Below are 27,579 nucleotides of genomic sequence, written 5' to 3'. Positions count from 1 at the left end.
AGCATTATATGGCCATTTGGCTGTTCTGCCTGCCCAGGAACTGCCATAGTGAGTCAGACCAGAGATTCATCTGGGGTGGTATCATGTCTCTCAAAGTGGCCACTGGCAGATGCTGAGGGAAAGAGTATAAAAATAGGGCAAGCTTGCACAGATTGCCCTGGCATTTGGTCAGGGCTTCTGACAACCTGCTGTAATGGCACTTCCTGGGCTGAAGATAGTATTTATATCCTTTGTTTACCAGTCTTTACCGGACTGCTGGTCTATGATTTCATTTAAGTTTTGGCTTTTTTTTTTTTTCCCAATAGCATGAATATCTAGTTTCATGTTGCATAATTTTGGATTTGTTTCACGTAGCATGTTATCCACTCCCAGTAAAGAGAGCCAAGTTATACAAACCATTGCAACTAAAGTGTGCAGTAATGGTCTGGGCAGATTCTTCACTTGGGCTGTGGAAAGTCTTCATTCAGAAGGATTATAGGAAAGTATCAGCTGTTAGAGGGAGAGGTGTGGGATAGCAGTACAATGAAGAGGTAGGGTTCTTAATGCAGGGCTTCTCCTGCAGATTAGAGGATCGAGCCTGTTAACCCAGTGTATGAAAGTACAGTTGTAACTAAACAAGCTGCAAGTTATTTGTGTGACACTGGGGAGTGTGACCCTCCAAAACTGTAAATAACCTGTGACCTGTACTGTCTACTACTGTTACTATGAAAGGGAATTTAAGAATTTCCATGCTTGCTAGGGAACAAATAATCTCATAAAAATGAGAAAATCTGGAACAGGAAGAGAACAAGTTTAGAATCTCCAGTTCTCTGTCTGACATAGATTTATTGATGCAAGAGATAGTTGACAAGTGCTGTTAAAATGATGCAGAAGAGCGACCTGCAGAAAAGTGCTGATTGTAATAGCTGTTCTCCTAATTCTGAAACTAATAAGGATCTACACTAGCAGATTATTAGATTAGTATTTCTAATATCTTGAACTACGTAGATGACACTAATTGTGTTGAGGGATCTTTCAGGCACCTTGTGTAATAAGCATACTAGAAAATTCTCATGGTCAGTCTTGAAATAAAAAGGCTTTTCACAAGCAGCAAATGTCAAGGAGCTGAACAAGTGCAAAAGATTATTCAAAATCAGAATCAGATACTCTAGAAATATATTAGTAAGGACAACAGATTAGATGATGTACATGTTTTTTAGATAAGTATCTAATAACTTGCCTAAGACAGTTAAGAGGAGCTGTCTAATTACCAGGATTGTTCAGTGGTAGTTTCTAGCTTAGGCTTTATTCCGTGCCCAATATTTCAAGAAGTACTGAGTATCTAGTAACTTAAGTAGCCTAGCCACCAGAAAGATTGGAACTGTTCTAATGACAGTGTAATTAACAGTACATTAGTTTATTACGCGTGAATTTCAAATGCTGTTTTTCTGTTAGGGGTATTACTGAAATTAGAGAGGAAAAAATAACACATCACATTTTGAAGGCAGCAGATCAAAGCATTTTGATTCTGTAAGTAAATAGGTCTGACTGAAAACCTGAAAAGAATGGAATATGACCTGGAGAAAAAAATTGAAATTAGTAATCTGTTACTCAAATATACAAGTTGTTTGCACTCATTTAATTATTTAAATGACATTTTTAAAATGTTTTTAATACAGAACACGAAGAGCATCCTTTAGCTCAAAAGATGACAAAAGGGAAGACAAGACACCTTATCAGCTTGTCAAGAAATTACAGAAAAAAATAAAGCAATTTGAGGAACAATTTGAAAAAGAGAAAAACAGTAAGGTAAGTTACCACTTCTGCTTTTATTTGGGGTAAATGATTGCATGGTAGAGCTAAGTTACCTCTTGTAGTTCATCACTGAATAACTGTGGGCTCACAAAAGAGAATAATTTTGTCATACGCTGCTGTCTGCAAAAGTGAACTGAGCAACAGCAGTACTAGAAAATGTGTCATAATGCTCGAGCCCAAAGAAGGGCGGACAGTGACATTTATGCAGTGAGACTGAGGGGATATGAGATGAGATATGTGGAGAGACAGAAGCATCTTACCACTCTCTGCTTCAACTTCTGATGTTTTGTTTCAAGTTTATTTTCACAAATGTTGTCCGTTATGTTGGCACTGAGATCTGATCTGGTACTAAGAGTGGCATCTGTGTTGCTAGTCACATTTGCCATCATAAATATTACCAAATCTTGAAAGAAGTATTTATAAACAAGATTTTAGTGTGTTTGTTTTCATAAAATGTAGTTTGTTTTTATTACTTTTCAGCCCTCCTATAGTGATATTGCAGCCAATCCAAAAGTTTTAAAATGGATGACTGAACTTACCAAATTGAGAAAGCAAATAAAAGGTAAGGGATGCTACAGTTTCTGGTTTTCTACAAACACAAATTATCTACATGACTAAAATGGCTAAGTCATTCAGTAAAAGTCCACAGGACAGTAAAAAATGTTTCATTTCTAGATTCTGAACTATTCAAACATCAAAATTGAATTATTCTTGTGGCTTTGTTTTTTGTTCATTAGAGGAGAAACTTTGCCTATGCAAACTGTCATGTTCCTTTACTTGCAGTTGAACTGAGAGTGTTAGTTCTTTTAAACCTTTGGATTGAGCAATTTTTCTCATTTCAGATGCCAAGCAGAGGAGCTCAGATGGAGAATTCATACCTCAAACACGTCCACGAAGTAACACTCTTCCAAAAAGTTTTGGTTCCTCTCTTGACCAAGAGGATGAAGAAAATGGAGATGAGATGCGGGTTGTGCAGAAAGAGAAGAAGCCCACCAAGGAAGCTACACTTGAACTCATTTTGAAAAGATTAAAGGAAAAACGAGTTGAGAGATGTTTGCCAGAAGATATAAAAGTAAGCATAAGGTTATGGGTAGGCTGTTTCTAAGAATAACAGAGGGAAATAAATCACTGTCAGGCACTTCAGATATCACTTTATCGGCAAAATGATGCCTCTGTCTAGCAGCCCTTTACCAAGCCCTTGTATTTCAGACTCTGTGGGGAAATGATCAAGATGAACCACATTTTCCATGCTCACTCTTTTTAAAAATATTTACAAGTATGTGCTGACAATATTGGACAGCTTTAAATGGATGAAGGTGGGATGTATGGTATTAACGAAGCTAAGTTTGGCTAAGGCATCTGCATAGCTGATAATGTAGAAAAACTGTTAAAGTGACTTGTGTTTGATTAGATGTGAATTATTCTTCTGACAGAAAATGACAAAAGACCATTTGGTAGAAGAGAAAACATCTCTCCAGAAAAGCCTCCTGTATTATGAAAGTCAACATGGACGGCCGGTAGTACTTGGTTTACTTCATCAAACTATAGTAATGTATGCGCAGACAACAGTAACTCTTGTGCAGTAGTAATACCAGAATTTAATGCTGGTGTGTGTGGGTTTTTTCTTCTCCAAAACACAAAGTTATGTATTGGTTTCCATGTTGCCATCAGAGGAAGTTATTACATTGACTTCTAAAAAAAAAAAAAAAAAAAGTAATAGGTCCATTTTCCACAGATCAGTAGGTTATTGGAGTTTGCAAAGTGATTGGTGTTGTTTGGTGCCTTATATGTCTGTGAAGCAAAGAGAAATCTTAAAAATAAATGACGCTATCGAATTTCCTGGGAAAAGGCCTGAAATGTTATTCTGGATTTCACAAAAACAGAAATGAAAAGACACTTTTTTTTTCTTTTTCAAGTCTGTGGCAGGTATCTTAAATAATTGGAGATCTGGAAGTTAGAGTAAGTGACTAGTAACTAGTACCTAAAGTTCTGGATTTTTATTTTGGACAGCGATCAGCATCACTAGCCCAGTCACAAGATCTTTCCAGTTACTATTCCATCAGCCTTCTGGACTTGGCACACTGGCTTTATAATCAGCACTGCTGTATAAATCTGACAAAGCCTTTCAGTCTAAAAGCCAGGGAAAAATAATGGTCTTGGAGATACTGGCACTGGTTCTACAATTCCCCTAGGGAGAAAATGCTAGTAACTGTTCAGGATAGCCTTTAAGATTTATGATGTTAAGAGTACACAGTGGCCAAGAATTGAGAGTAAATCAGATATCAGATAAAATCTCTCTACAGTTTCATCTTTTTCTTTTTTCCCCTGTCATTTCTGTAGAATCATCATCATTACTAGGCACACAGTCTTCTCCCCCAGTTCTTTGTCTCTTTTTTTTCCTCTTTTCCATGGGTCTTTAAAGATAGAGGGTTTGCTTCTACTGAAGCTCCCCTAACTTTTAGGAAGTCTTTAAAACTTCTTCCTGAAAAATATAGGGAGTTTAAAGTGAGAAAAGAGAGGAGGAAAAGCACTCGCCTGTTCCCCTTTTTCTGCATAAACCCCATTTCATACACACAATTTAAACTAGTTTTATGTTCCTAATTGGAATGTACGTGGCCTGGCACGAGAAGCATACCGCTTTGTGTTTGCTTGTATATTATTGAGTGACTGGTATAATTAATTCTGTGGTTTCTCTGCCTTTAGGTTACTAGAGAAGAAAGACATATTGTGAAGCCACTTTATGACAGATACAGACTTGTAAAACAAATGTTAACTAGAGCAAGCATTACTCCTATTCTTGTGAGTAAAACAAATGCTATTTCTATTTTTTCCCCCTTTTGAACTGCTAGGCTGCCTTTAGAAGAGCTAGTAAAACTGTTCCATAAAATACATCTTTCTTGTGGAAGATATAAGATGATGTTGTCATTGTACTTGAGGCATTTGATTTACTGCTGAGAGCAGAGCAGTTCAAAGCTGTCTGTGACCTTGATGATCTTAGGAAGTAAATGGTTCCCAGTGGAAGTAAATAAGCAGTTCTAACTTGCCGTGGCTGAACCGTTCCCAAGTCGCTGTGCTAGGTATGGATCCCCAGTACATATTGTACTTCTAGTCCTCCCAAGAATAGTAACACCAGTTGCAGTGAAGCTTGCCTCTCTTCTGTGCTGCAGGGTACTGTCACCAGAGGCATGAGTGATAGGATGGCCACAAGAACCATTTCATTCCTTCATGCTTCCCCAGTGCGAGACACGTTATCAATGTCTGCAGCATCTGTACATCTGCGCTTTTTCATTGTGTTTTCACTTCATTTCCTTCTAACTTGCAGTGCTTTTTATACTTTTCTTTCCTCTCTCTGTGGTCTTGTAAGAGATGAGGAAGAAAAGTTTTCATACCGTGCAAGGAGATCAATGTAACCTTGTTTATAGTACCTGTAACACATAGTGGAATGACAGCCAGCTGGCTGTCTTTGCTCTTCATGAGCTATAGTCAAAATCTTGCATGCTGACCCAGACTTCAACAAAACAGTTTTGATACTAGCTATTTGATCATTTTAGAAGGAAGGGACTTCATAGCTGATGTGAGATAATCTCCTTACGTACAGACAGTTCTGTACCAGATTTACACAGCTGGCTAGTGGCTTACTCAGCAGCAACTTAATCATCTGTCTACGTTGACTCTGACTGTCCTTAGCTATCCCCTTTAAGCTGAAGTATGTTGAGGTAAAGGCACCAGTTCAAGATCATTCCTTTCTTGCACATACGTTTTTGGGTAGCTGCTTTTATAGAAAAATGTTATTTACATTGCAATCATATTTCAGTTTAAGGGCAACTTGAAGTCTTTGATGTCAGTATCACTTTCTGAACTCCATAAACACAGGTTGCTCTTAAATGCCTAAGCATTTCTGCATGACTGGTGAGTCATAAGTTATTGGTGGTGCCTTGACTAGTTGAGTTTTATCCCATCTCTCACCTCAAAAATCTGACTCTCTAGCTAAGATGTTGGATGGGGCTCTGAGCAACCTGATCTAGTTGAAGATGTCACTGCTCATTGCAGGTTGGGTTGGACTAGGTGACCCTTAAAGATCCCTTCCTACCCAAACTATTCTATGATTATCAGTAGCCTTATAACTATATCATAGTTGCTCTCTTTTTTTTTTTTTTTTGGCTGTGCAATAAAGGCATGGGTAATAGCCAACCAAAAGGATTTTAAATTCAGAAGAGATCTTGGTAACATAATTCCTAGTCTGTGCCATAGGCAACACCTGTAAAATATTTTTCTACAGGCTTCTGCTTTTGAAACCTGTAGGACAGATAAGTGGAGCTCTTTAGTTACCAAGGATTGTTCAGTGGTAGCTTCTAGGTAGGACATATTCAGTGCCAGGTATTTCAAGACACTTGCTTCCATGAGATCTTTCTTAGGGCATCACGGTGTACTAATCGCATACTCTGAAGCCTGTATGGAAATGTCCAAAGAAGGAGGAAGCTATTTACTTTTCATGAACTAAAGGTTTTTGACAGGTCATTGTCTGTGTGGCTTTCGTGTTCCACCTTCCTCCTGTTCAAAGAGTGCATCTGTTGAAATTCCTTATGCTGTCCAGGGGTAACGGATGAGCAGGGCATAATTGCATGTGTGCAGCAGGCAGATAACAGCAATTCCTGTACAGCACAGTGGCACCTGTTTAGGCTGAAGTTCAAAGGATCTTGACACTGAGATGGCAATAGATAACTCTTACATAGCTCTTCCAATTGCGGGGCTTCAGAGTAGTCTAGAAAAAAGAAACAGGCAGTATTATTCCCAGTGTATGTCTGGCAGAAGATAAAAAATGGCTCTGGCCTTGTGTAACTTTATAGTCTCCCTGTGGTTTGGTCTGGGAAGAACAAGAGTAAATATGAAATTCAGAGATATCATTGCACTTTATGAATTTTCTACAGAACATGGAGAGAACGCGTGCTTTTTATTTTAAGTCTGAAAAAGAATATTTTTACCTGAATTATAAGCTACAACATTTACTTCTATGTCAAGGATACGTTGGGCATCTGAGCTTTTTGGGTTATATGGTTATTTCGTTTGTGCTCTGTAAGTATGTTTGCAGTCTTTTATTCTTCTGAAAGGAGAAATATCTTTAGGTATTAGGTGACTTCAACAAAATTCTGACTGCACACAGCATTTAATGTCTAATTGCATATAATGAAACAAATCTAAAATATTGCAGGGGTCGCCATCAACTAAGAGGCGGGGGCAGATGTTGCAGCCCATTATTGAAGGTGAAACTGCCCATTTTTTTGAAGAAATTAAGGTGTGTACAGTGCATTTTAAAAAAAATACTTCCCAGCACTTGTAATGGGGAACTGAAATATTTCATATTTGTTTTGAATTTCTGCTTTGACTTTCAGGAAGAAGAGGAGGAAAGTGATGGTTTGTCTGCAGACCTGAACGATATCTTAAAAACTGCTGTCCAAACACAGTCTGTTTTAAGCCCAGTTGAAAACTCTGAGTCTGATGTTGAAGATGGTCAAGAGAAACTGACCCGGGACCTTAGGCTGTCAAGCACCCGTGCTGCTTCTATGTATGTAAAAATAAGAAGTGACTAATTCTATCATAGAAGTAGCAATTATTGCACTTAGAGTCATGATACGAAATATATGATGTTGGGTGGATGGGAGTGACATGTTCAGCACTTCTCAGGAAGTGTTTGGCTTGAATGAGCGTTCTTTCCTCTGACATGTCTGACTAAGATCTTTTTGTATTCAGTGAATTGTTTAGTATCTTCTAAACCTTCTTCAGCCTTACTTGAGCTGTGTAGACAGCAGAAAATTTATACCCTTTTATTAACTACTAGTTTGTTCTCAATATCTCACCATCAGACAGGTAGCATATTCCTTATGAGCAAGACACATTTATTACTAGTGCAGCTAGCTCAGTTGCTTTTGAGTATGCTTTGAAGAATTTAAATTTAATTGTATGCCCAACAGTATTTTTCTTTCACTTGAAATTTTTAGGCCTGAATTATTGGAGCAACTGTGGAAAGCCAGAGCTGAAAAAAAGAAGCTACGTAAGACATTACGAGAATTTGAAGAGGAGTTTTATCAGCAGAATGGAAGGTTTGTTTAGCATAAAGCCAGATGCTGGACAGCAGCCTCATTTTGTAGCCAATTATTTTTTTCAACTTTCTATATGAATGTTGCCAAATGGAATCTGATCTGGTTTAGTCTCTACTATGAATAATCTCCTGAAGGAGATAACATTATTGTGTATTTTTAATAGCAGAGGAACCCTGCTCCTGAGTTTTGTTTCCTCTATTACAGTCTGTAAAGCATAATAATGAAAAAGGAAGAAGTGATTTTTTTAATTTTAAAAAATAAACATTTAAAAATACTTATTTTAAAAAAGTATTTTTTTTAATATAACAAAATACCCTCAGATTATTCCTCTCTTTTTATCATAGGGCAGGGAAGTTTGCCTTTTTGTCCTTTGCTCCTGTAGGTCAGTCTTGACAGTGGGTACTTGCTTTACCAGTAAAGGGGTTGATTGTTTTTATTCTTCTCTGTATTGGTTAGTTCTTTTAGGCTTCCTACTTGAATATATATTGTTAGGAATTTGATTGAACTGCTGCCCTTTGTGTGTAATAGGAGGTCTTTCGAGGTGTATCACCTCATGAACAAAACTAACAACACTCTTAAGAGGTCAGTCACTTTCTTGACTGGCAGATGTTCTCACTTAACTATACTTTCTACTGTATTTCTCCTTAACTAGAAACTCCTGGACCATCGGTCACACAAATTCTACTAACATGGCTTCATCATGCACTTACTGAATTTGGGACATAACTCGTTTTGACTTCAATGGCAAATAATGAGGTTGTTAAGGAAGGATTGATTTAGAAATAAGTCAGATTAATCTATTAATTTATTACAGTCCAGTCTTAAATAAGAATAATTCTCTGCTGTCAATTTGTGGGTCAGTCAACATATAGTGAAAATGTAGATTGACTTAAATTTATTTGCATTTTTCTGTAATGTATACACAGGATCTGAAATGAAAGTCTTCATATCCTGTTAAAATCTCCAGAAGAACTTAGGAGAACGATTTATAAACAATGCTGCAACAGTTGTGCTGAATAAATGCTGCTGGGTTTTCCGTTCAGTTTTTTAGGTGATGACAATTTTAACTACAAGGAACTGAAATATAACAATGTGTCTGTTATTGGCGAACTAGCTGCCAAAAACGTTTTTATCTGCCATAAGATAACTGCACATTGCTGCTTTTGTGTTTGACTTGCTGCAGTACGGAGGATTCTCTTGAAACCTCGTTGTGCTTCTTTTTACAGGAACGTACAGAAAGAAGATCGGGTTCCAATGCTTGATGAGTACAGGGAGTACAAGAAAATTAAAGCCAAACTTAGGCTGTTAGAAGTCCTTATCAGCAAACAAGATTCTTCAAAATCAATTTAAATTATGTTCCTCCAAACCATTGAATAACATGTTTCCGTATACAACCACTGTACTTATTGGGTGCTTGTGTTCATCTGTCATGCACTGTTGAAAGAATCCAGTTTGTGCACTTTATTGTGGTGCCACTATAACATGTTTGAAGGGTAAGTAGGTCCTGTCTAGAGAGCAAGTAAGATTTCTAAGTTCGAGACTGCTCTATCCAACTTTAGCAAACACAGTTTCCATCAAAGTATTGTCTTACAGATGTATCCATCTTGTTCCAAAACAACCATAGCTTTTTTCTTTAGCATTCAAGAACTTTGAGACTTTTGTTATTACCAACTTTTTGCATTATTGAAGAAATTATTAATACCATAATGCTACACTGAACTACTCCTCTTGCCTATTTTTTTGTTATGGGGGAAAAAAGCCAGCAAATTAAACGTACAGCTCTTTTTCCTGGAACACTTAAAAAACAGACTGAAATTCCTTTCAAAGGACTGCTGTGGAACAACTTTAATTTTTGGTATTCTAAATTGCACCTATAATGCAGTAATAATTAACATCTATGGATTTTCCTCATTAGTGGTCACGTTTCCTCCTTGATAAAGATGACAGTGGACAAACCAGAAAGTGACCTTGCTTAGTGTCTTTTAAAACTTGGAAAACTGAAAAGTTATATCACATGCTGCCTACAGGACTTATGTTACTGTTGTTCATTTTATCATTTTATCGGTTATTGTTTATCAACTAGTGGTGGCATAGTGTTTTGTCTGAATTGGATACTGCATCTCCACTTTCGGAAGATTTGAGGAACATAATGAACATTTCAGTGTATGGGAAATCTGATGGCGCTCAGACTTGCGTAGCTTCAGCAGAAAAGAGCTGGCTTAGGACAGTTAAAATTCCACTGTACCTGAAATAAGTATGGTATCAAGGGCTAAAATCAGTGTAGTCAATGCGCACCACAGGGTGAACTGTCGGTTTTGAGTGAAAAAAAATTACTGCTGTTTATCACGATTTTGTTTTACAGTTGAAGAATAAAAATAAGTTATCTAACCCTTATGATGTAAGCAAAACAGTTTATGGGCCTTGCATGATTTAGCTTCAGAGTTGAAACTAAATAATGTTTTGAGTATCACATCTGCTGTGCTGAATGATGATTTAGCTACTAGCTTTATGCTCTGCAACAGCCATCAGCAGCTGTTTTTGATCTGGCAAAATCTAAGTGTTAATTTTAACTGGTGCTTTCTCAAATTTTTTTTTCTTCAATGTATCAGTTTGATTGTGGCCATGTTTTGCATGCACCTACTCTCACTGCATGTTTCTATGACCGGCTAATGTCAACATAGCTATTATTCACACTGCTTTATGAAAGACCAAAAATGAACTTTCTCACAACGTAAGAAATGGCTAGCATGTAACCTCATAGACTTGCTGTTCTGTCATGAAGCATATGAAATAGGTTGAAAGTAGGATTTTTAGTGCTCAGATTTCATCTGTGTACTGTAGAATACTTCTTGTTTTGTTTTACTCTGCTTGTAGGCATGTAATTTTGGAATTCAGAAAAAAAAAAGCACTAAAACTATTGAGCACTGGTGGTATGCCTTTTGTTTTTTAAACTGCAAAATGATCTGGGACCTTAGAGAATTATGAGGTTAAACTAGTCTTGAGACCATTTATCAATTTTATTCAGTTCCATTGTGCAATGTACACTTCAGTTACTTTTCTATCAGTCTGCAGACACGGGTGTATCCAAACATTGAAACTAATGTGTACTGTATAGTGTTGTACATGAATGTTTGTGTTTTATATACCACATGCAAAATGTCAATATGCACTATTTAAATGTTTTAAATAATATATTCCTCCTTTATAATGCTTAAATCTATATGATTCCAATATTTTTATAAGTGAGTGAGTGATCAGACTGGTTCCAATTCAGAATTAACAGCTGCTTTGTGTTTGTTATGCAGTGTTTGGCTGTTTATTCAGTATAGTAGATAAGCATGGCAACAGTTATGCTGAGTGTGTTTTGTGCCATCCTTGTTGAGCAATAAATAAATGGTAGAACTAGGCATTTTGTGATATAACAGTTTTACTTTGGTAAAAGCAAAACCTATATATCTATATGGATATATAGATATGGAATATATATAACTAAACCAGATATAATTGCATTGCTATGTCTGGTGCTCATTGTATAGACTTTTATAATAAAAGTACCTTAACCTTTATTGTCATATATCTTTGTTTCTCATCACGCTTTTTCCTCCACTGCCATCTCTTAAAAACAAGCGCGGAGTCCTTCGCTATTCCTATATGTATTTGTAGTTTCAGGGTGTTGCTGAGGCAGGTCCGAATCCCGCAGCCTGCCAGCAGAGCCACCCGCAGTGGCGGTGGCTCGGGTGCGAGACAGCCCTTGATGAAGCTACAGCAGTTTAAGCCTTATTTTACCTGTTTAGACTGTGCCTCTGAGCAGGGACGGCAGGAAAGTGACCACATCAGCTCCTGAACTGACAGCTTGGCTTCTGGTGCGATGTGGGCTTCGGTTCCTGCTAGGGTGCCAGCCTGCTGTGTGATGACGCAGGAGCAAACTGTGAGTCTCACTCGTTCCTCAACAGTAGCAACTTTGGGAGTAGATGGGGCAGAGAGCAGATTCAGCCATTACTGGGCTAATTAATTCCCTGCCAATGAATACACCTGCAGCTGATGAGCAGTATTTGATTGTGTCTCTATATCCATAATGATCTCTTAGCCTTAAAATCAGTTATCACAGCAGTTACTGCTGTGCTTGTGGCCAGAAAACACTGTTATTGCACACACTTCCATAAACACAAGAGGATGCTTTTCCTCTGGACCAAACAGATATTTTTTTTTTTCATAAGTTCATATGAAAAGTGACTGAGGTCTTTTCAAACTGACTCTTGTGGTGTATTTTGTGTAAATCCACCTTTCATCAGCCTAAGGTGTGGCAGGGGACAGAAGAACTCCTGAAGGTGTGAAGACTCTGCTTGTGGATGTGTGGCAGTGCAGGTAAATGGGAAGAAGAAAAACAACTGGGAAGTTGAGGGAGCAAGTGAGGGAGAGGAGACAGAAGGCAGCCTTCAGTACGTTCTTTAGGGTGGGACAGAATAACCTTCCCTCTGATCACATGTCTTTCCTCTGAAGATAGGGGAAAAAGCAAGCACAAATTCTTAGGACACTGGCTTGAAGAATGAACAAGGTTGCTACAGATCTGTTCTGCAATCCTCTGTTTTTCCTTAGCATTATTTATTCAATGAAGCTTGCTCTGATCAAGATGCTAGTGAGAAGACAAAAATCCCTCAAATAGTGCTTTGGTGGGAACTGTTTAAAATCCATGTGCTACAAAGCAATGAACTAAGAAGATTTTAATGAAGGAAAATAACCCTGTTTTAAACACCATTAGCCAAAAACAGAGGAGAAACAGATATTTTTGAGGCTGCAAAAAGCTCAGTGATACTGGGACAGATCTTCCTTGCTGAAGAACCAGTTCTGAGACAATGCAAATCTATAGTATTCCAAGCTTTACCTCTTTAAAGAGGTTTGCTTGAGCTGTTATGTGACTGCAGGGCAAGGAGCTTGCTGGGAAAAGTGAGGCAGGCTATGAAGAGGGTTTCCTGTGCCCCAGAGTAGTACAGCAAGGATGAGGAGTGCTTGAAAGCTCTTTCATGAAGTTTTGGGTAAGTAACTGTGGCTAAATGTTTTGAGACTTCTTTGTACGAGAGGGTTTTACCAGGAGGAGGAAAGGTTGGAGATGCCAAAGGTGCGGTACGTCTGCTTTCCTGCATGTCAGGCTATTGAGTAATCAAGATAAATCAGTGACCTATGTTTTCTGGGACAAGTGTCCTGGGATACCGCATAGCAACAAGAACTCTTTGGAAGTGAAGGAAAGACGTGGTTTTAGTTTAAACTGGTCCCTTTTAGACAAGAGAGGATGTCTCATCTTGGCCAGCAGACTGAAGTACAAAATCAGTGAACCCTGACAGGCAAACCCGTGCATGGCTACATCGTGCTACTGGGCTGAAGTGATCTCTTTCTGGGTCCCTTCACATGCCTGTCTGCTCCCCTCTCCATGAGATGGCTCCTCCACAGTGTGATTAGATGCAGGGAGGCCAGAGACCATGTAGTAGCTTGACAGGGCTCTGCAGGACATAAGGCTTTATAATATTATAAATCCTTGTAGGATTTATATAAGTTTCAGGATACTTTGGAGGCTGGGGGTTGTGTGTTGTGCATGAGCTGCGATGTACAGCAGCAGAACTTCCTTAGGGCAGGGGCTGCGGGGTACAGGTGGGGCGTTGCAGCCTGGTGACGGCCCCGTGTTTTCTCATGGCGTGTTCAGATGGCATTTGGACATGTGTGTTACTTCTTCCTGTGGCTGAGTCCCAGCAATGAACAAATATTAATGACTACATAGGATTAGATAGTTTCTGGCCTGAACATAACACCTTGTCTCTAAGGCAAGGTATAAATCCATTTATACCCAATGGATTTAGGAACAAAAAGGATGTTCTGAAAATTCAGGCTGGTGCAAGGGTGAAGCAAATCGCCCTCTAGTGGTTCCAGCTGTTAAGGCCTGATCAAAATAAAAGATTTATTGAGGTATTTATTTCCTGAAAGAATGCTGCTTTTTTTTTTTCTCTGAAGGCAACAGTAACCTGTTTTGGAAGCAACAGGTGCCTGGAACAAGAATTGTTGAGAAATAAGCATTAACCTTGGCAGCAGATGCACCAGCAAAAGAAAGCGGTCCGGGGAAGTGAGGGCTAATGACCCATGTGCCGGACTGTGCTTGGCGATGGAGCGTTGCACTGGGCTACATAGGGCCAGAGATCCAGAGGAGGGTACGGAGCAGGCCCAGGATGCTGCCGTTGCTCATGATCTGCTCTCCTGGTTACACATCTGTGTCTCTCGGCAGCCCCAAAACAAGGCAGAGGAATAAATGTCGTTCAGGCATTTGTGGAGATGCCTACCCAGAAGTCTAGCGTTGGTCAGTTCTTCTCAGAGTTAAAGCAGCACCTGAAACTCTCGGAGAAAAGACCCAGAAGCAACAATAGTATATACCTTTATTAGCATTCCTGCTTCTCTTATCCAGAAATAGAAAAAAATAAAGGGGGTGGGGGTGAGATGGGGACTTTGGATTTAATTAACCTGTGTGAAGAGTCAGGCCATCTCTGTTACCAGATGAGCTCATGCATTTTATTGTGCCATCTTGCCTGAAGTATCCTTCAGTTGTTGCATGCTTTTCATAATTCTCCTGACTTTTGCATTGGTGTTATTTAATTCCTTCCCTAACTCAGCTGTATACCTGAAGAGCCTAGAACACACAAATACAGCCACATATGCTTGAGATGGCGCTGCCCTTAAACTTGCATTTGCAACCTTCCTCTTTGCTCACTTGTGTCAGCTGCCAAGGGTCTAAGTCCTGTAATACCCCTTCACAGGCACGAGGTCTTACGCACTCTGTCCCCCTCCCTGGGCAGCCACAAGGAGGGGTGCTGGAAGAGTGACAATATTTTAAATTCTTGTCCCACCTCATTCTTGACTAATGTCCTTACAAGCTCTGATAAATTCTTTTGTTTCCTTCTTCCCTCCTTGAGGGCAGCTGTTGTCAGCCAGTATAAGAGCACTTAAAATATCTTAAAATCACTGACTTTGTGTTGATCTTCTGTCTCTCAGGCTGTGACTCGGTGAGGGTTTCAGCTAGGGCTGCAGCTGCCTGGGGATGGGAATAACATTGCAAGAACAGACTCACACACACTTACTGCTGAAATTCTGCAGTGGAGACGTAGTTCTGAGCTGTGACTGAGTCCGTGTCCTCAGCAGATGGATAATTCTGATGAAGTTTTTCTTCCCCTTCCTGTAGTTTTGATAATTTCAGATGGCTCTATTCAACACCGGAGGGATTTAAAAAAAAAAAAATAAATCACAGACAAAGCCAGCATGGCTCACTGGGACACCTCTAACACAGTCACTCATGCAGGGAGGGGGCATGCATGCAGGAAAAGATGCATGCAGCTTTGGGGAGAAAAGTGTTTTCCATCTGAAAGTAGATTTTCATTCTGGCCCTTCCAAAAAGACAGGATATAGGAATACACACTTCTTTTCAGAGTTGAGAGAGATTGCAAGCCTTGTATGTAGTAATGTTTACAGCCAGCCAAGGGACTTTTCCCTCTCTTGTTGTAGAAGTGATGTTTTTAAAAAATATGTTTTAGAAGTACTTGCACAGGCTTACCCCAGATACAGAACTACCAAAGACTGCTGGAAACCTTTTTGTAAAGCAAGAGAAAGCTACAGTAATCTATCTTCTTGCTGTAGATGCAGCCTATGACCCAGTGGATTGCTGTAAAACTTGTTTGTTTTCTATACATCTGTTTCTGTTTAACATTTGGGCAAATGCCCAGACTTTATACCATTGCTAAGACACACTGATCTCACCCTACTGCCAGCTCTGCTATTGTAGTGTATGACCTTGCCTGAGCAAGCTTTCATTTGAAGTTTTGGGCATAATTAGTGATTTTTCTTTATTTATAGGTCTAGCTTTTGCTATTCCTATGATGTTAAAAATAGTATCCTGTAGAGAAATAGCTTTTGTAAGTAACAGTGAGGACAACTGTGACTCCTTTTGTATTATTCAACTTCTGAAATATAATCAGCAGTTTCTAAGAATACAGGAAAGAATAAAGCCTACCTTTTCATTAGCACTGTCTCCATTGGAAAGCTTAGAAATATCCTTTCTTTTAGTGGCTGAAAATTCCTCGCTTGTCATTCACGCAAATGAGAAGAGACAGGAGTCCTGTGAGAATAGGTCTGTGCTCAGTACCGGGGGTAACGGCAAATGCTGAGATCCTACCTTTCCAAGCTCTCATCTGCTGGATTTGTATCCATCTCTGGTTTCTTCAGCTTGAGCTTGACAAGGGCCTTATTGCAACTCTGAACATAGACAGGGAAAGTCAGGCATGTTAAATGGCTTGTGGTTAACCAAAGACACTTTCGCACAAGGACTTGAATGCAAGGAACAAACTGTCACCATAATGCCTTGGCAATTAAACAGAAATCCCACCAGTCTATTGCTTTCTTTGTTCCCTTGGCTCAGCTCAGAGAACTTACCCTGCTATATCTCAAATCTGTCAGGAAGTCCCTGAAGGTAATAGCCAAATCCAGTAAGAGTTTCTGTTTTCAGGTATATTCAATTTAATCCTACTATAGTCCTGGATAAGTAGGAGAATGAGCTTGGGTGGGGGAGTCCAAGCTGTGCTGTTGCTGAGCAGACTAGCCGTATCCTGGCCAGGGACTCCCCCTTCCTTTTCCTTAATGAAAGCTAGGCTTTGCAGAAGCAATGTAACTTGTGTCTATGCCACTCATAAAATCCTGCAGGAAAATTTCAGGTAGATATGGCTGCCAGCCCTCCTCTACAGAGTGGTCAGCGTAGGCCAACTTGGAGAAACAGTCTGAACGTGCAAGTCATCCCACGCCTATCTCAATCTTATTTATCTCACTGGTGATGCTGTATTCCCCAGTTAAAGTCAGGTTTCTAGGCAGAGGTACTGACTTGTCCCAGCAACAGAACTGCACGCAATCTCTTTGGTTTCAGTGTATGCATTTGGCAGGAAAGGAGGAGATCATAATTTCAAGTTGAACTGAAACGTTAGGGAAAGACTTGTTCCCCTTTTGTACTTATTTCTGGCACATAAAAATGGTCTGAACTTTGTGGAGTTTTAAAGGTATGTATTTCTGCTTGTCTTCCCATGCAGAGAAGATCTTTAGTTTCTAAGTTTGGAAGAGCAGCAACAGTAAGCTCTGAAGAAAGCTGATGATGGGATATATCACAAGCCAGGCTGGTCTTAAATACTGCTTTTAAAAGGGTAGGCTCCTTGCACCCTAACTCATATGCTACTCTTACCATTAAGAGCTCCTGTGGGTTTGATGGAAGGATGTCTCTGTATCTGTCAAATTTTTATTTAAAGTGAAAAATCAAATATTGGGTGTTCTTAAATGGTTATGGCCCAGCTGTTTAAGGCTCTTTGCTAGAGATGTACCTTAGAATTCCTCCTGTTATCTTGAATTAAATGAGGTAGTTACAGAAGTGTTTACTTACCTGTCTAAAGAGGTCTCTGATCTGAAGTTCTTGACTAGGTATCACTTCAAAGTCTGCTTTGACTTCTGAATAGGTGTCATTTATAATAGCCAAAAACATGTTCTGCACAGGAAGGATGCAGTTAGATATTTGTTTCTGGAAATTCCATTTGTATTATGCTGGGGCTGCTGTTCTGGGGGCTGTTCCATGCTAGGGCACGTAACTAATGGAATTGAAGAGCTTTGCTGGGTGCAGACATGCTCCTAATGCAGTTAAATTATCTGATAATCTTAGGGTCTTAGGGAATATTTTTGGGAGACAAATCAGTTATTTCCCATCTGCAGTATTGGCTAAAAGGCCCGGTTCCTTGGAGGTAACCGATTTCCTGTCATATACTTGTCGCTTTTTCAGATGCTGTTTCAATCTGAAGTAATTAATTAAAACATCAATCTAACTGATAAAAAAAACCTGCACTGACACAATCCCATCAAAATCTCTCTTTAACCCCTTCCTACCTGACAAGGCTGACATTATGCAGTTTTCAAGAGCACCCAATTAAGTTTTCAGAAATTAAAATCTTGAAAAATGGGTGGTGCAGTAGAGTGAAAGGTGCAACATGCTTGTTTTGTGCAAAAAAAAAAAAAAAAAAGCCCTTTTTGTGGTTGTTTGGAGGAAGGGAGAGCTGCGAAATGTCTTGCCTGCTGGGAACTCCTGCAAGAGTTCGGACTGTCTCTCTGCCCAGGTGTACTGAGGGGCAGCCAGGGCAAGCCCAGTGTCATCTTGGGGTGAAAAACACTGTCTCACAGCACTATACAACAGTTCTTCTCTACTGCTTATGCAAAAGGATAAGCATTTTTAACATGATACCTACCAGCAATATGAAGAACACAAAGAATACAAATGTGATGAAGTAAACAGGTCCAAGGATTCTGTTTGCTGCTTCTATGGTTTCAAAATTAAAATCTCCCAGCACAATACGAAACTGTGTAAAGCTGGGAGTAAAAAAATATGAGAATGAGGTTGACTGGCTTCTCCTAAAGAGAAGTACTGTAAGCATTATTTAAAAAAAAAAAAAGGCAGTAAATAGAATTGAGACTGATACACCATTACCTTAGTCACTGAAATCAAAAGGCAAGCCAGGATAATACTGCAATGGTAAACTGGGCATTTAGCATATATTTGAGAACTCGAAAGTACAAAGGAATTTTTAAACGGCTTGTATGAGAAAATACTTTCATTTTGGATAAATCACCTGGTTCTGTGTTTTCATTTGGTTTTTTTTTTTTAATTATTTCACTTCTGTTCTAGCTTCATGATCCCTCATCTTCTGTTAGTACAGAAGGTAACAGTATAGGTCCCTATGTCCCCCTATAGGGAATTTTATTCCTAGATAAGACAAATAAATATTTATTTCTCTGTATTGCAGCATCTTAGAACTGTCTCACATCCAACTGGATCCAAGAGGAGCTATTTTTCTGGTTTAGAAGTGCCTTAATTTTACATGAAAAGCTGCTTTCAAACAATCTGGTACACTAAAGATACCTCAAGTTGTAAGAAATGTAGCCATGGGCTAAAACACAATGTACACTGTGGGTGACAGGTTAGGGTTGCTACAAGGTACAAGGCCATCAAAATCAGTTCCAGCTGGCACCTGGAATTGATCCGATGTTGTTGCTACAGTGAGTGGCTGAAAAAAAATCTGGGGAAGAAAGTAACAGAGCCACCAGATGGGATGTGGGGACTCTTGGCTATGCAGCTGGATGTTTTCTTAAAAGAGCTGTAATTCCTGTTTGCAAACATGCTCAGCTTCTGCTCTGAGCCATTTGGGGGTCTCAAGCAGTTCTGCTGTGGTTTTCATGCTGGGGACTGTATCACGTACCCAGTGGCATGTCTGCTGAATAGTTTCATGTTCTTGCTTTTGAAAGAGGCAAAAGAGAACAGCCTGCTGGCAGGCCAGCCTGGTTGCCCAGGGGCCTGGTTACACACAGCAAAGTTGTGTTGAGAGCTGTGGGGACTAATAGCTCTGTTGGGTGAAGTACTGAAATAAGCTTAACTGTTGGAGACCTGTACTCTTAAGTTCTGCTTAGCAGAAACTGGTTTGCACCCGCACCTGCACTAACTGGAGATTTTGTATCAAAAAGTTTAGAAAATAGCATACATGCAGTTTTGGAAAGTGGAAAATTCTTCAACTTGTGACCCAAAGACCAGATAGCCTAACTGGGCATAGGCAAAGAAAATGATGAAGAACATGATGGCAAATCCAATGATGTCTTTGGCACAGCGAGATAAAGTGGAGCACAGCTGCGTCATGGTCTTGTTAAAGCTTACATATTTAAATATCTGCAAGAGAACAGAACATACTGTTATTGCGGGATCAAAATATATTGCAACTTCTTAACAGGATTTCTGGAATGTTATCTGTAATCATAATTTACAGGTTAAGTCATACCTAGAAATAAGTTGCATGGTACGTATCTGTAAGGAGAACTAGGATCGGGTGCGCTTCTGGAGAAGATAAATATTCTACAGGGCAAACATGCTTATGTGCTAAAGCTAATAGTGTGTAGACAGGTCTTTGCTGGGTACTGGTATGTGTAATCAGCTCTAGCAGATGTAAACCCCTAGTCAAGGAGACTGCAAGCCATACCACCCTCCTGTATCCAAGGATTCCCTGATGGGCTGAGTTGGTAAGGAGCTCTCTTTTACTTTGGGTCTGAAACAAGGCCTGAACAAAAGCCTTGTTCAATGACAGTCACTAATTATAAGCACAGCTGTGCTACTAAATTAACAGTAATCAGGCTGAGGGGAGGATGATGCAGGAGGAACGTGCAGCTGGGGTACAGAATGGCTGTAACGAGGAAGACTGTCCACAGAACTGGTTAACAGCCAGTGCTCCCAAACAGCTTCTTCCTGTAGCCTTGGCCTGGGAGGTGGAGGAAGGCCAGAAGCCTGTTTATTTTAAAAGGACGTGACCTTTCATGTTAGCTTATGTTCTTCAGGTACTTGGGGCATGACTGTGAAGTGTGATCTCTTCTGGCAGATGTGAACAACTCCCCTGCTTGTATCGCAGCCACCTTGTGCTGGGTGTTTTACAAATACCTTAGGAGAGAGAGGGCCTGTAAGCAGCCTGGGATCAGGCAAAGCTTTGGGAAGTTTCATCCAGTCACTGTGAACACTGTGGCCACCCAAACCAAAGTCACTGATGTCTGCCGGGTACAGGGGAAGGGGTGCAGACCCCAGTCAGGGCCAGCAGGGTTTAGTAGATGAGGGGCAGTGGTATGCAAACATGCAGGACTGGTTTGGCCCCAGAGCACCTGGCTAGGAACAAAAGTAGCCCCTAATCTTAGAGACATTTGCTACTCTGTCCAGAGATCAGCAAATCTATTTGCAAGTTAAGAATGAAATTAAAGGTGTCCTAGCACAAAGCCACTTCTGAACTAAGTTCAGACACATTTTGCCTTCCTCTGCAGTCAAAAAGTAGCTAGTGTTTTCATAGCTTTTGGCTACAAAAGCTATGAATAGCTTCACCTATTACAGCCATGCCATCTGTATAGGTCAGGCTATGACCTAGATAATATTGGGTCCAGGAAAAGACTGAGTTTGAGGAGGCTGTTTGGCCATGGTAATTTCCCAGCTGCTCCAATGGAGACAGCTGCCTACGTGCAAAATTTTTTTTTAGATGGGCTTGGAATTTGTGTGATCCATGTTTATGAGAAGGAGGTAATTTTAAACTCTTCTGGAATCTTATAAACAAAATTCTCCCTTTTAGCCCCACCTTTGCGATTCACCTATGAAAAGGTAAAAGTGAACATTTATCTATGCTTAGAAACACTATGATTCTCGAGTACAAAAAAAGGGAATGAGAACCAATACCTTTATCCAAGCAAAGAAGATGTTGACAGCAATCATGTTGTTGTAAAGGACTTGCCAGAATGCAAGGAAATAGAAGTCTGGATATACATAGGCATCAGACAGCAGCTCTTCCATTAGCAGGGACACTTTTACAGTGCGGTAGATGTTGAAGGCAATGGCAAGGATGGATACCTGAAGGAAAACAGAAGCAAGTGAAACGGAAGTCCAGCTACCCCACCTCTCTTCAGACTTGGCACTTTGCACAGGAAAGACTGTACTGATTTCAAAAAGCCCTTGGTTAGATTTTAAGAACCTGAGCTTTTTAGATGTTTTGTCGTAAACTGTATATATGAGACTTTGTTGGCTAAATAATTTGTAATTGTACTGTGATAATTCTGGGCTTGTGCTACGTAACATGCTGCATACATTCTAATTTTACTGCGTTAACTGTGTTAGCTCTGCTATGCACTAGTGCTTCCCTGCTCTGCAAAGATTAAGGCTAAAACAAACAAGGTGGATAATGAGCAGAAAGGACATGGAGCCACAGCAAGTCGACAGCAAGGCTAGAAAAGAGTGTGCTGAACTCTTGTGGGCCATGTGGCCTCTTCAGTGTAGAACAGTGGGTGACTGACTCTAACCAGACACAGATTTGGGCTGTTCTGGCTCGTTGGCTGTCTATCCAGTGCTAGCCTAGGCTGGCAAGCACAGAGGTGAAAGTCAAGGGGTAGCTCACCACCAGCAGCAGCAAATCCAGCCAGTTCCAGGCACTTCTGAAATACTTCTTTTTCAGTTTTACTATTTTTATAGCTTCCTGGATTATGAATGTAATGATAAAGAGGCAAAAGGCGACTTCGCAAGAAGCCAGGAAGTAATCATAATACGTGACGTATCTGAGGAGCTTCACAGAGTAGATATGTGAGGAGGTGAGAGCACCCCCGGTAGCAGGGAACTCTACCACCAACCTGAAAAAAATTGAGGACTGGTGTTAGTTACCATCCCTTAAATCATCTCAGCCCTTAATTTTCTAATATTAATTTTTATGACATTAATTATACCTTACTGGAACTCCTACATCTGTAAGATCTTCTTATAAGGGCTACACTAAGTCCCCCATGAAAAGAGTATTACATGGTAGGGAAGGCTGAGGGGAAAAAGAGAAGCTCTTGGGATACCCAAGCTATGGTGTTTGGTTAAAAGTCTTTAAAGAAATGATGTCTCAGAAGAGCAAACATTCACCCTACCCTGAGTCTTTTTCCTCTATTAGCTGACAACAGGACTAATAATTCAGTCTTTGACATTGCAAAAGGCTATGAAATCTATTCCAACAGACAGCAGCAACCAGCTGTACAGACCAGACACCAACTATTAAAAAAAAAAAACCAACATAAAGGAAGGATCTGAGTCTGCTCCCTGCACTAACTGAATTTCTGCCTTTTTAATGACTTACTGTCTTGCCAGCTGCTACCTGAGAAACACAGCTACATATGCCTGAGGTGACCAGCCCTTCCTTGGGTCCTTATGGAAGCATCATGCCTCAGTAAATTGGATTTCAAATTGGATTCAATCAGTAAAGGTAAGAACTCACTTGATTATACAGAAGAGGTTTATGTTAGCATTATATGTTGAGAAGTCGATAAATACAGCCCTGGTTCCTCTAGCGAGCCAGCTGTTCTGCCTGAGAAACACCAACTTCTCCCTGCTCTCCTGCTTCGATTTAGGTAAGGTGAACATATATCCTCCACTGCTGTACAAGCCCATAGATCCCCAGTACCATGGTGATAACGAGGAGGCTGAGGTGTATTTCCATCTGTCAGAAATGGGAAAACAAAGCTGCTCAGCTTACGGAAACTGGACTGAAGTAAGCTTTAACTTTTATTTTATACAATCCTTGTTAGTTCTTGAGTTCTTCTGCATCCACAACTGACCATTTAAGCCAGACCTTTAAAAAACACTTTTCTTTACATGAAGTATGCATGAGACACATGGCCTTAAAATATTCCCATTTCTTTTATTTGCTAAATACTCAGTACATTCACAAAACAGCAATTACTTATGAATCTGGATCTCACCCAGTGTGGGCCAGACAGTTTATTACCTTAAAACCTTTATAGGTGAATGGAATATCTCTGGTTTATGTAGTTCATTGTTACTGTGGCATGTTCACATGTTCTTTCATTGGGTTAAATCAATGCTAAATGAAGTCTGTGAAGCAGGCCTTTTGGCTCTGTTTCCAGAGCATTTTAGCATGATTCCAATTTATAAACATGATTTAAATTCAGGCCTCATATAATTAAGCATTTCTCCAGAGATGTTAGTGGAGATAGGTCCATTAACATGTGCTTTTGCTGAACTGGGCTCGCTATTTCCAGTTCTTCCTGTCTCTCTGCTATAAATCTCCCATGCCAAATTCCCGTCTATAATGTTGGCACAAAAACAAATCCATGCTTTATCTCCATGTAAACAAGAGAAAAGCTCAGCTAATTGCAGGTACAGTCGTTACTAACTGAAGAATGGTGGTATTAAGGATTTGGTTAGGTTTTCAAAAACATTCCTGTGCTGAAGTAGGATGACTTACTCAGATTGGTTCCTTAGACCAAAGTCAGACCTGTCTTCAGCTCGATAACGATATTCACTGTAACAGTCTTCTAAAAAAGTACGGAAATATGGGTAGATGGAGCAAGTATTGTTGCGTACTTTCAGCTGGCGAATCTGGGCTACTCCTAACAGCAAATTCTCATAGTAAATATGGCTGTTGTTGTTCTGGAGGGTTAATGTCATGTTGTTATACCATTTGTCCCAGTAGAGTCCATCCAACAGGGGTCCCTCTGCAAACTATATGCACAAGTGAGATTAAAGATTCAAAAGAAGATTTAAATACCACTACTACCCCACTTTTTAGCATAATCTCTACAGGGTTCTCAGGTTATAGCTACAGAGTCTAAGCTAGAATACAAACAATTCCCTCCTATATCCTGTCTTATAAATACGATATATTTACACCTTTTTGCTGTGAGACAATACTATTCTCTATGCAATTCTATCAGAGACATGTAATGGGATTATTCAGGGTAAGACTACAACATATGTCTGCTTGGGGTTTCATTGAAAAATTCTGCCGAATACTAAACAAATATGTTTAAACACAAATATTATATGTTGTTTTAACAAAATCTGTTGGTTATCTTAATCTCTGAAGATCTCTTTTGAGATATATTTCTGACTAGGCTTTTAGTCATCTGAATCTAAATAAAGAAGTGTTTCTTTTTGAAGGCAGGGAAAAAATCCCTTTTTTTCCTGGGTGTTTCTTAGATGCAGATAAAGAGCATTAACCTTGAGGATAACATTATTCCAAGTACAAAACAACATGCCCCCATGGTCTGGCACCATCTGAGCATGTATTACAACCATTTCTAGTACATCAGCACGCACATTGTATACCAAGGGCTCGCTCTTTTATGGACTAGCAATAACAGACACCATGATAAGAGGGAGTACAAATGAATTGTTATAACCAGGCATTTCCATTTTTAAGGAAGAGTAGGGTGAGAAACTTTGCCTTCTGCTGTCAGCTGGGTAATGCTGGTCATTTTGGGAAGTCCTCCACCTAGTAGTAAAAACAGATATGTGTTTTGCAACTGTCGCTGAAATATGATGTAATGTAACAGCAAACCAGGTGAATCAAGATGGTACGTTCTCCTGGCTGCCCCAGTGGAAATCATAAATATTTTTTTTAACAGCTGAAAGTCAAAAGAACTGTAAACCCAAAATCTTTCTGTTTTTATTGAAGCTCTTTTGAGACCAAGCCTAATATTGAGAATATGATGCAGCAATTAATTGGCCTATTGTTTTCCTCAAGTGACTATTCAGAAGTATCAGTATTATTGTTTGTACCCAGAATCTCTCCAAATGCATTTTAAGAAGTTACTCGCCTTTCTTCAGCTGAAAGCACATCATCTAGCACACGGCCTTTAGGAGAACCGCAAGATGGTATTGCTCTGAATTAACACTAGGAGCTTCTTCTCCAAGAAAACATCTTTGCAATGAAAGCCTTACCCTCCAGAAATCAGCTCTGCTCCCAATACTCCCAAAACCAGTCCTGTTGTCCTCAGCGGAGGAGGGCTCCAGGAAGAGATGGGCCATGACTTTGTTCAGGTAGTACATGTCCGTGCTCACCATGCCAAACGTCACTGGAAAGAAGGGGCAAAGAGGGGGTGCTTGCAGGCTGAAATTAGAGGATGATGACAGCTTCTAACCTTGCTTCTCCGCTTCAGTTGTCATTAAGTCATGCTGCTAGAAAAAGGCACTCAGAGCAATTTTGACTGAAGTGATGCTTTTGGGTGGAAGACGGGTGGAGTAAGGAGTAAATACTGAGCGAGCTACAGCTTACACATTAATTATTTGTACACAGTCACCTTAGTCGTTTGATGACTTACATATACAGAGGTCTGTCAGGAAAACGATGTAGATGACCAGCTCCTGCAGGGTGGTTTTCAGTTCCAGTTCTCTGCTGCAACTGACCCGGGGCTTCACGGCACCTGCTCGGGGAAATGGCGGCGGGGGCAGAGCTGGGGCAGAGGACAGAGCCCTCAGTTCCCGGCGAGGCCCGCAGCCCGCTACCCTCCCGCGGGGCCGGTGGGCCGAGGCCCCGGCCGGGCCGCGCCGTGAGGCTCCGCGCGGCCGCGGGGTAACGGCGGCTGAGGGTGGCCTGGGCGGGGCCGGCCCTGAGGGGAGCGGGGCCGCCTCACGCACTGCTGCCGCTCAGCCTCTGGTCCACCGCGGGCCGCTGCCGCGCTGCCGGCGGCTCCATGGCAGCCAGGCCGGGCCGGGCCGGGCCGGCTCCCGCCGCTCCCCGGTTTGAATCCCAACGGGCGGCGGCGAAGGCGGAAGGAGGCGGCGGGGCCGATTCCCCTCATCGCCTGCGGCAGGGCTCGGGCTGGGGAGCGCGCCTGGAGCGGCCACGGGCTGCCCGCGGGGAGCTGCCCCTCCCGCCCTGCGGGCTTATTATTATCGCTGTTTTATTTTTGCTAGTAGTGTTCAGCGGGTTTGTCCCGGTCTGCCCCCTGCAAAGCCCCGCAGCAGCCGTGCCTGGTGGAGCCCGTGCTTGCAGCTCCCGTATTGGCAGCCGTTCCTTTGGGGGGGGAGGAATTAAACGATAAATTGCAGCGTCTGGTTGCTTCCAGGCTAAATTCAGACAATTAGGAAATTCCCTTCCTGCTGTGAAGAGCGGCAGGAACCTAGGGTATGTTCATTTAAATGTATATTAATGCAAACGCTGCGAGCTCAGGTGCTGCTGGGGCTCCCAGACATGAGGAGAATTTAGGATGCTCCTGTGCCAGGCCTGGCACTGCTGATACCGCGCTCTTGCCCGACCATCGCAGTGTCTTTACGTTCAAAAGAAGCCTATGGGCAAACTGGGCATCAGTCTGCATTTGATCAGCTCAAACCCACAAAGAGTGCAGCAAGGGGAATTATTTTACTGTATTTCATTGCTCGGGCAGCCCAGAGGAGAAGCATGGTGGTAAAACTGCAGGATTTTGTTGGGAGTTTAATAGTCAGTGTTGTGTAGTTCAGATTTGGGGGTTTTATTTAATGATAAAGCAGTGTGGCGTGAAGCCAAGACCTCATTTTTCTCCATTCTGGAAGATGCTCATGGGGTTTGGTGACTAGTGGCAACGTTACTCTGTAGCCCCCGAGAGGAGTTCAGGCTAGTTCCATCCTCACAAATTTTCCTGTAGCAACTGCAGCTGAAAAATCTTCAGAGATTAGGCTTGTTGGAATTTAGCAAAAGTGGGTTTTGTGGTGTTTACTATTATTTTGAGCAAGGTGGCTGCAACTTTTGAACAAGCAAGCAGCATGCAAACTGTATGGATGATTCAACTCAACAGCTTGTTGAGAGCTAACAGTCAGATAAGTCACAGCCGCTCCTTGATTAAAAGAGTAAGAAGGGGGAAAGGTGGTAGCCTTAATACTTCATATTATACAGCGCAGCTTTGGGTCAAAGTGTGCAAGGAGAAAAAATATTCACTGATGTGTTTTAGTGTTAAGGGAGTGTCAGCATCTAGTTAATGCTAAATAGCTTATAGCTGTCAGGAGACAAGTAATGGGGAGAGCAGGAAAGAGAGGGGACCAGTGGCAGACTTAATAGGGTAAGGATCCATCTTTGCCAGGCTGCAGCTGATGCCAGACATCCGTAGCTGGTTTTAACAGATCAAGGAAGAGTCACAGCCAGTGTTGGATATTTAAAATTTTATTTGCCTCTAAATTTATTCTCTTAAAAACACTCTAGTCTATTTGGTTTTAGTATTCAGACGGTACAGACTTCTGATATTATCAAGAGTGATATTAGAGAAGCAGTACAAACCAATCTACTTTAGCATGTAACCAAGCACAGGTGGAACTAAAACCACC

The 27,579-nt window shown here is 40.8% G+C and overlaps 2 protein-coding genes across 6 annotated transcripts in view; one reads left to right on the top strand and one right to left on the bottom strand.

The window, feature by feature from the left end:
• The window catches only part of FAM13B (family with sequence similarity 13 member B), a 51,939-nt gene extending 40,496 nt beyond the window's left edge, over positions 1-11,443 (top strand). For 3 of the 5 annotated variants that reach the window (XM_072872244.1, XM_072872246.1, XM_072872245.1), the window contains 9 exons: positions 1,659-1,788; positions 2,275-2,356; positions 2,637-2,866; positions 3,228-3,311; positions 4,498-4,593; positions 7,004-7,087; positions 7,185-7,357; positions 7,791-7,892; positions 9,119-11,441. In XM_072872244.1, the coding sequence (XP_072728345.1) occupies positions 1,659-1,788; positions 2,275-2,356; positions 2,637-2,866; positions 3,228-3,311; positions 4,498-4,593; positions 7,004-7,087; positions 7,185-7,357; positions 7,791-7,892; positions 9,119-9,242 (1,105 nt within the window). In that variant the 3' untranslated portion in view covers positions 9,243-11,441. Of the gene's footprint in view, positions 1-1,658; positions 1,789-2,274; positions 2,357-2,636; positions 2,867-3,227; positions 3,312-4,497; positions 4,594-7,003; positions 7,088-7,184; positions 7,358-7,790; positions 7,893-9,118 lie in introns of all 5 variants that reach the window. The other 2 variants (XM_072872249.1, XM_072872247.1) reach the window with 2 other exon arrangements.
• Positions 11,444-14,441: 2,998 nt separating this feature from the next.
• Positions 14,442-25,978, bottom strand: PKD2L2 (polycystin 2 like 2, transient receptor potential cation channel). The gene is made up of 14 exons (XM_072872410.1): positions 25,924-25,978; positions 25,605-25,709; positions 25,225-25,358; positions 23,747-24,003; positions 22,757-22,978; positions 21,905-22,133; positions 21,193-21,363; positions 19,478-19,659; positions 18,191-18,311; positions 17,341-17,442; positions 16,096-16,175; positions 15,934-15,979; positions 15,008-15,129; positions 14,442-14,559 (listed from the first exon to the last, which is right to left on the bottom strand). Exons 1-14 carry the CDS (start codon positions 25,976-25,978, stop codon positions 14,442-14,444), a joined length of 1,944 nt encoding a protein of 647 aa, XP_072728511.1.
• Between the last annotated feature and the right edge of the window lie 1,601 nt (positions 25,979-27,579).

The sequence above is a fragment of the Ciconia boyciana genome, chromosome 9, assembly GCF_034638445.1.
Source record: "Ciconia boyciana chromosome 9, ASM3463844v1, whole genome shotgun sequence".
Taxonomy (NCBI): Eukaryota; Metazoa; Chordata; class Aves; order Ciconiiformes; family Ciconiidae; genus Ciconia; species Ciconia boyciana.
The sequence above is the reverse complement of the archived record's forward strand: the minus strand, read 5'-3'. Positions and strand labels throughout refer to the sequence as shown.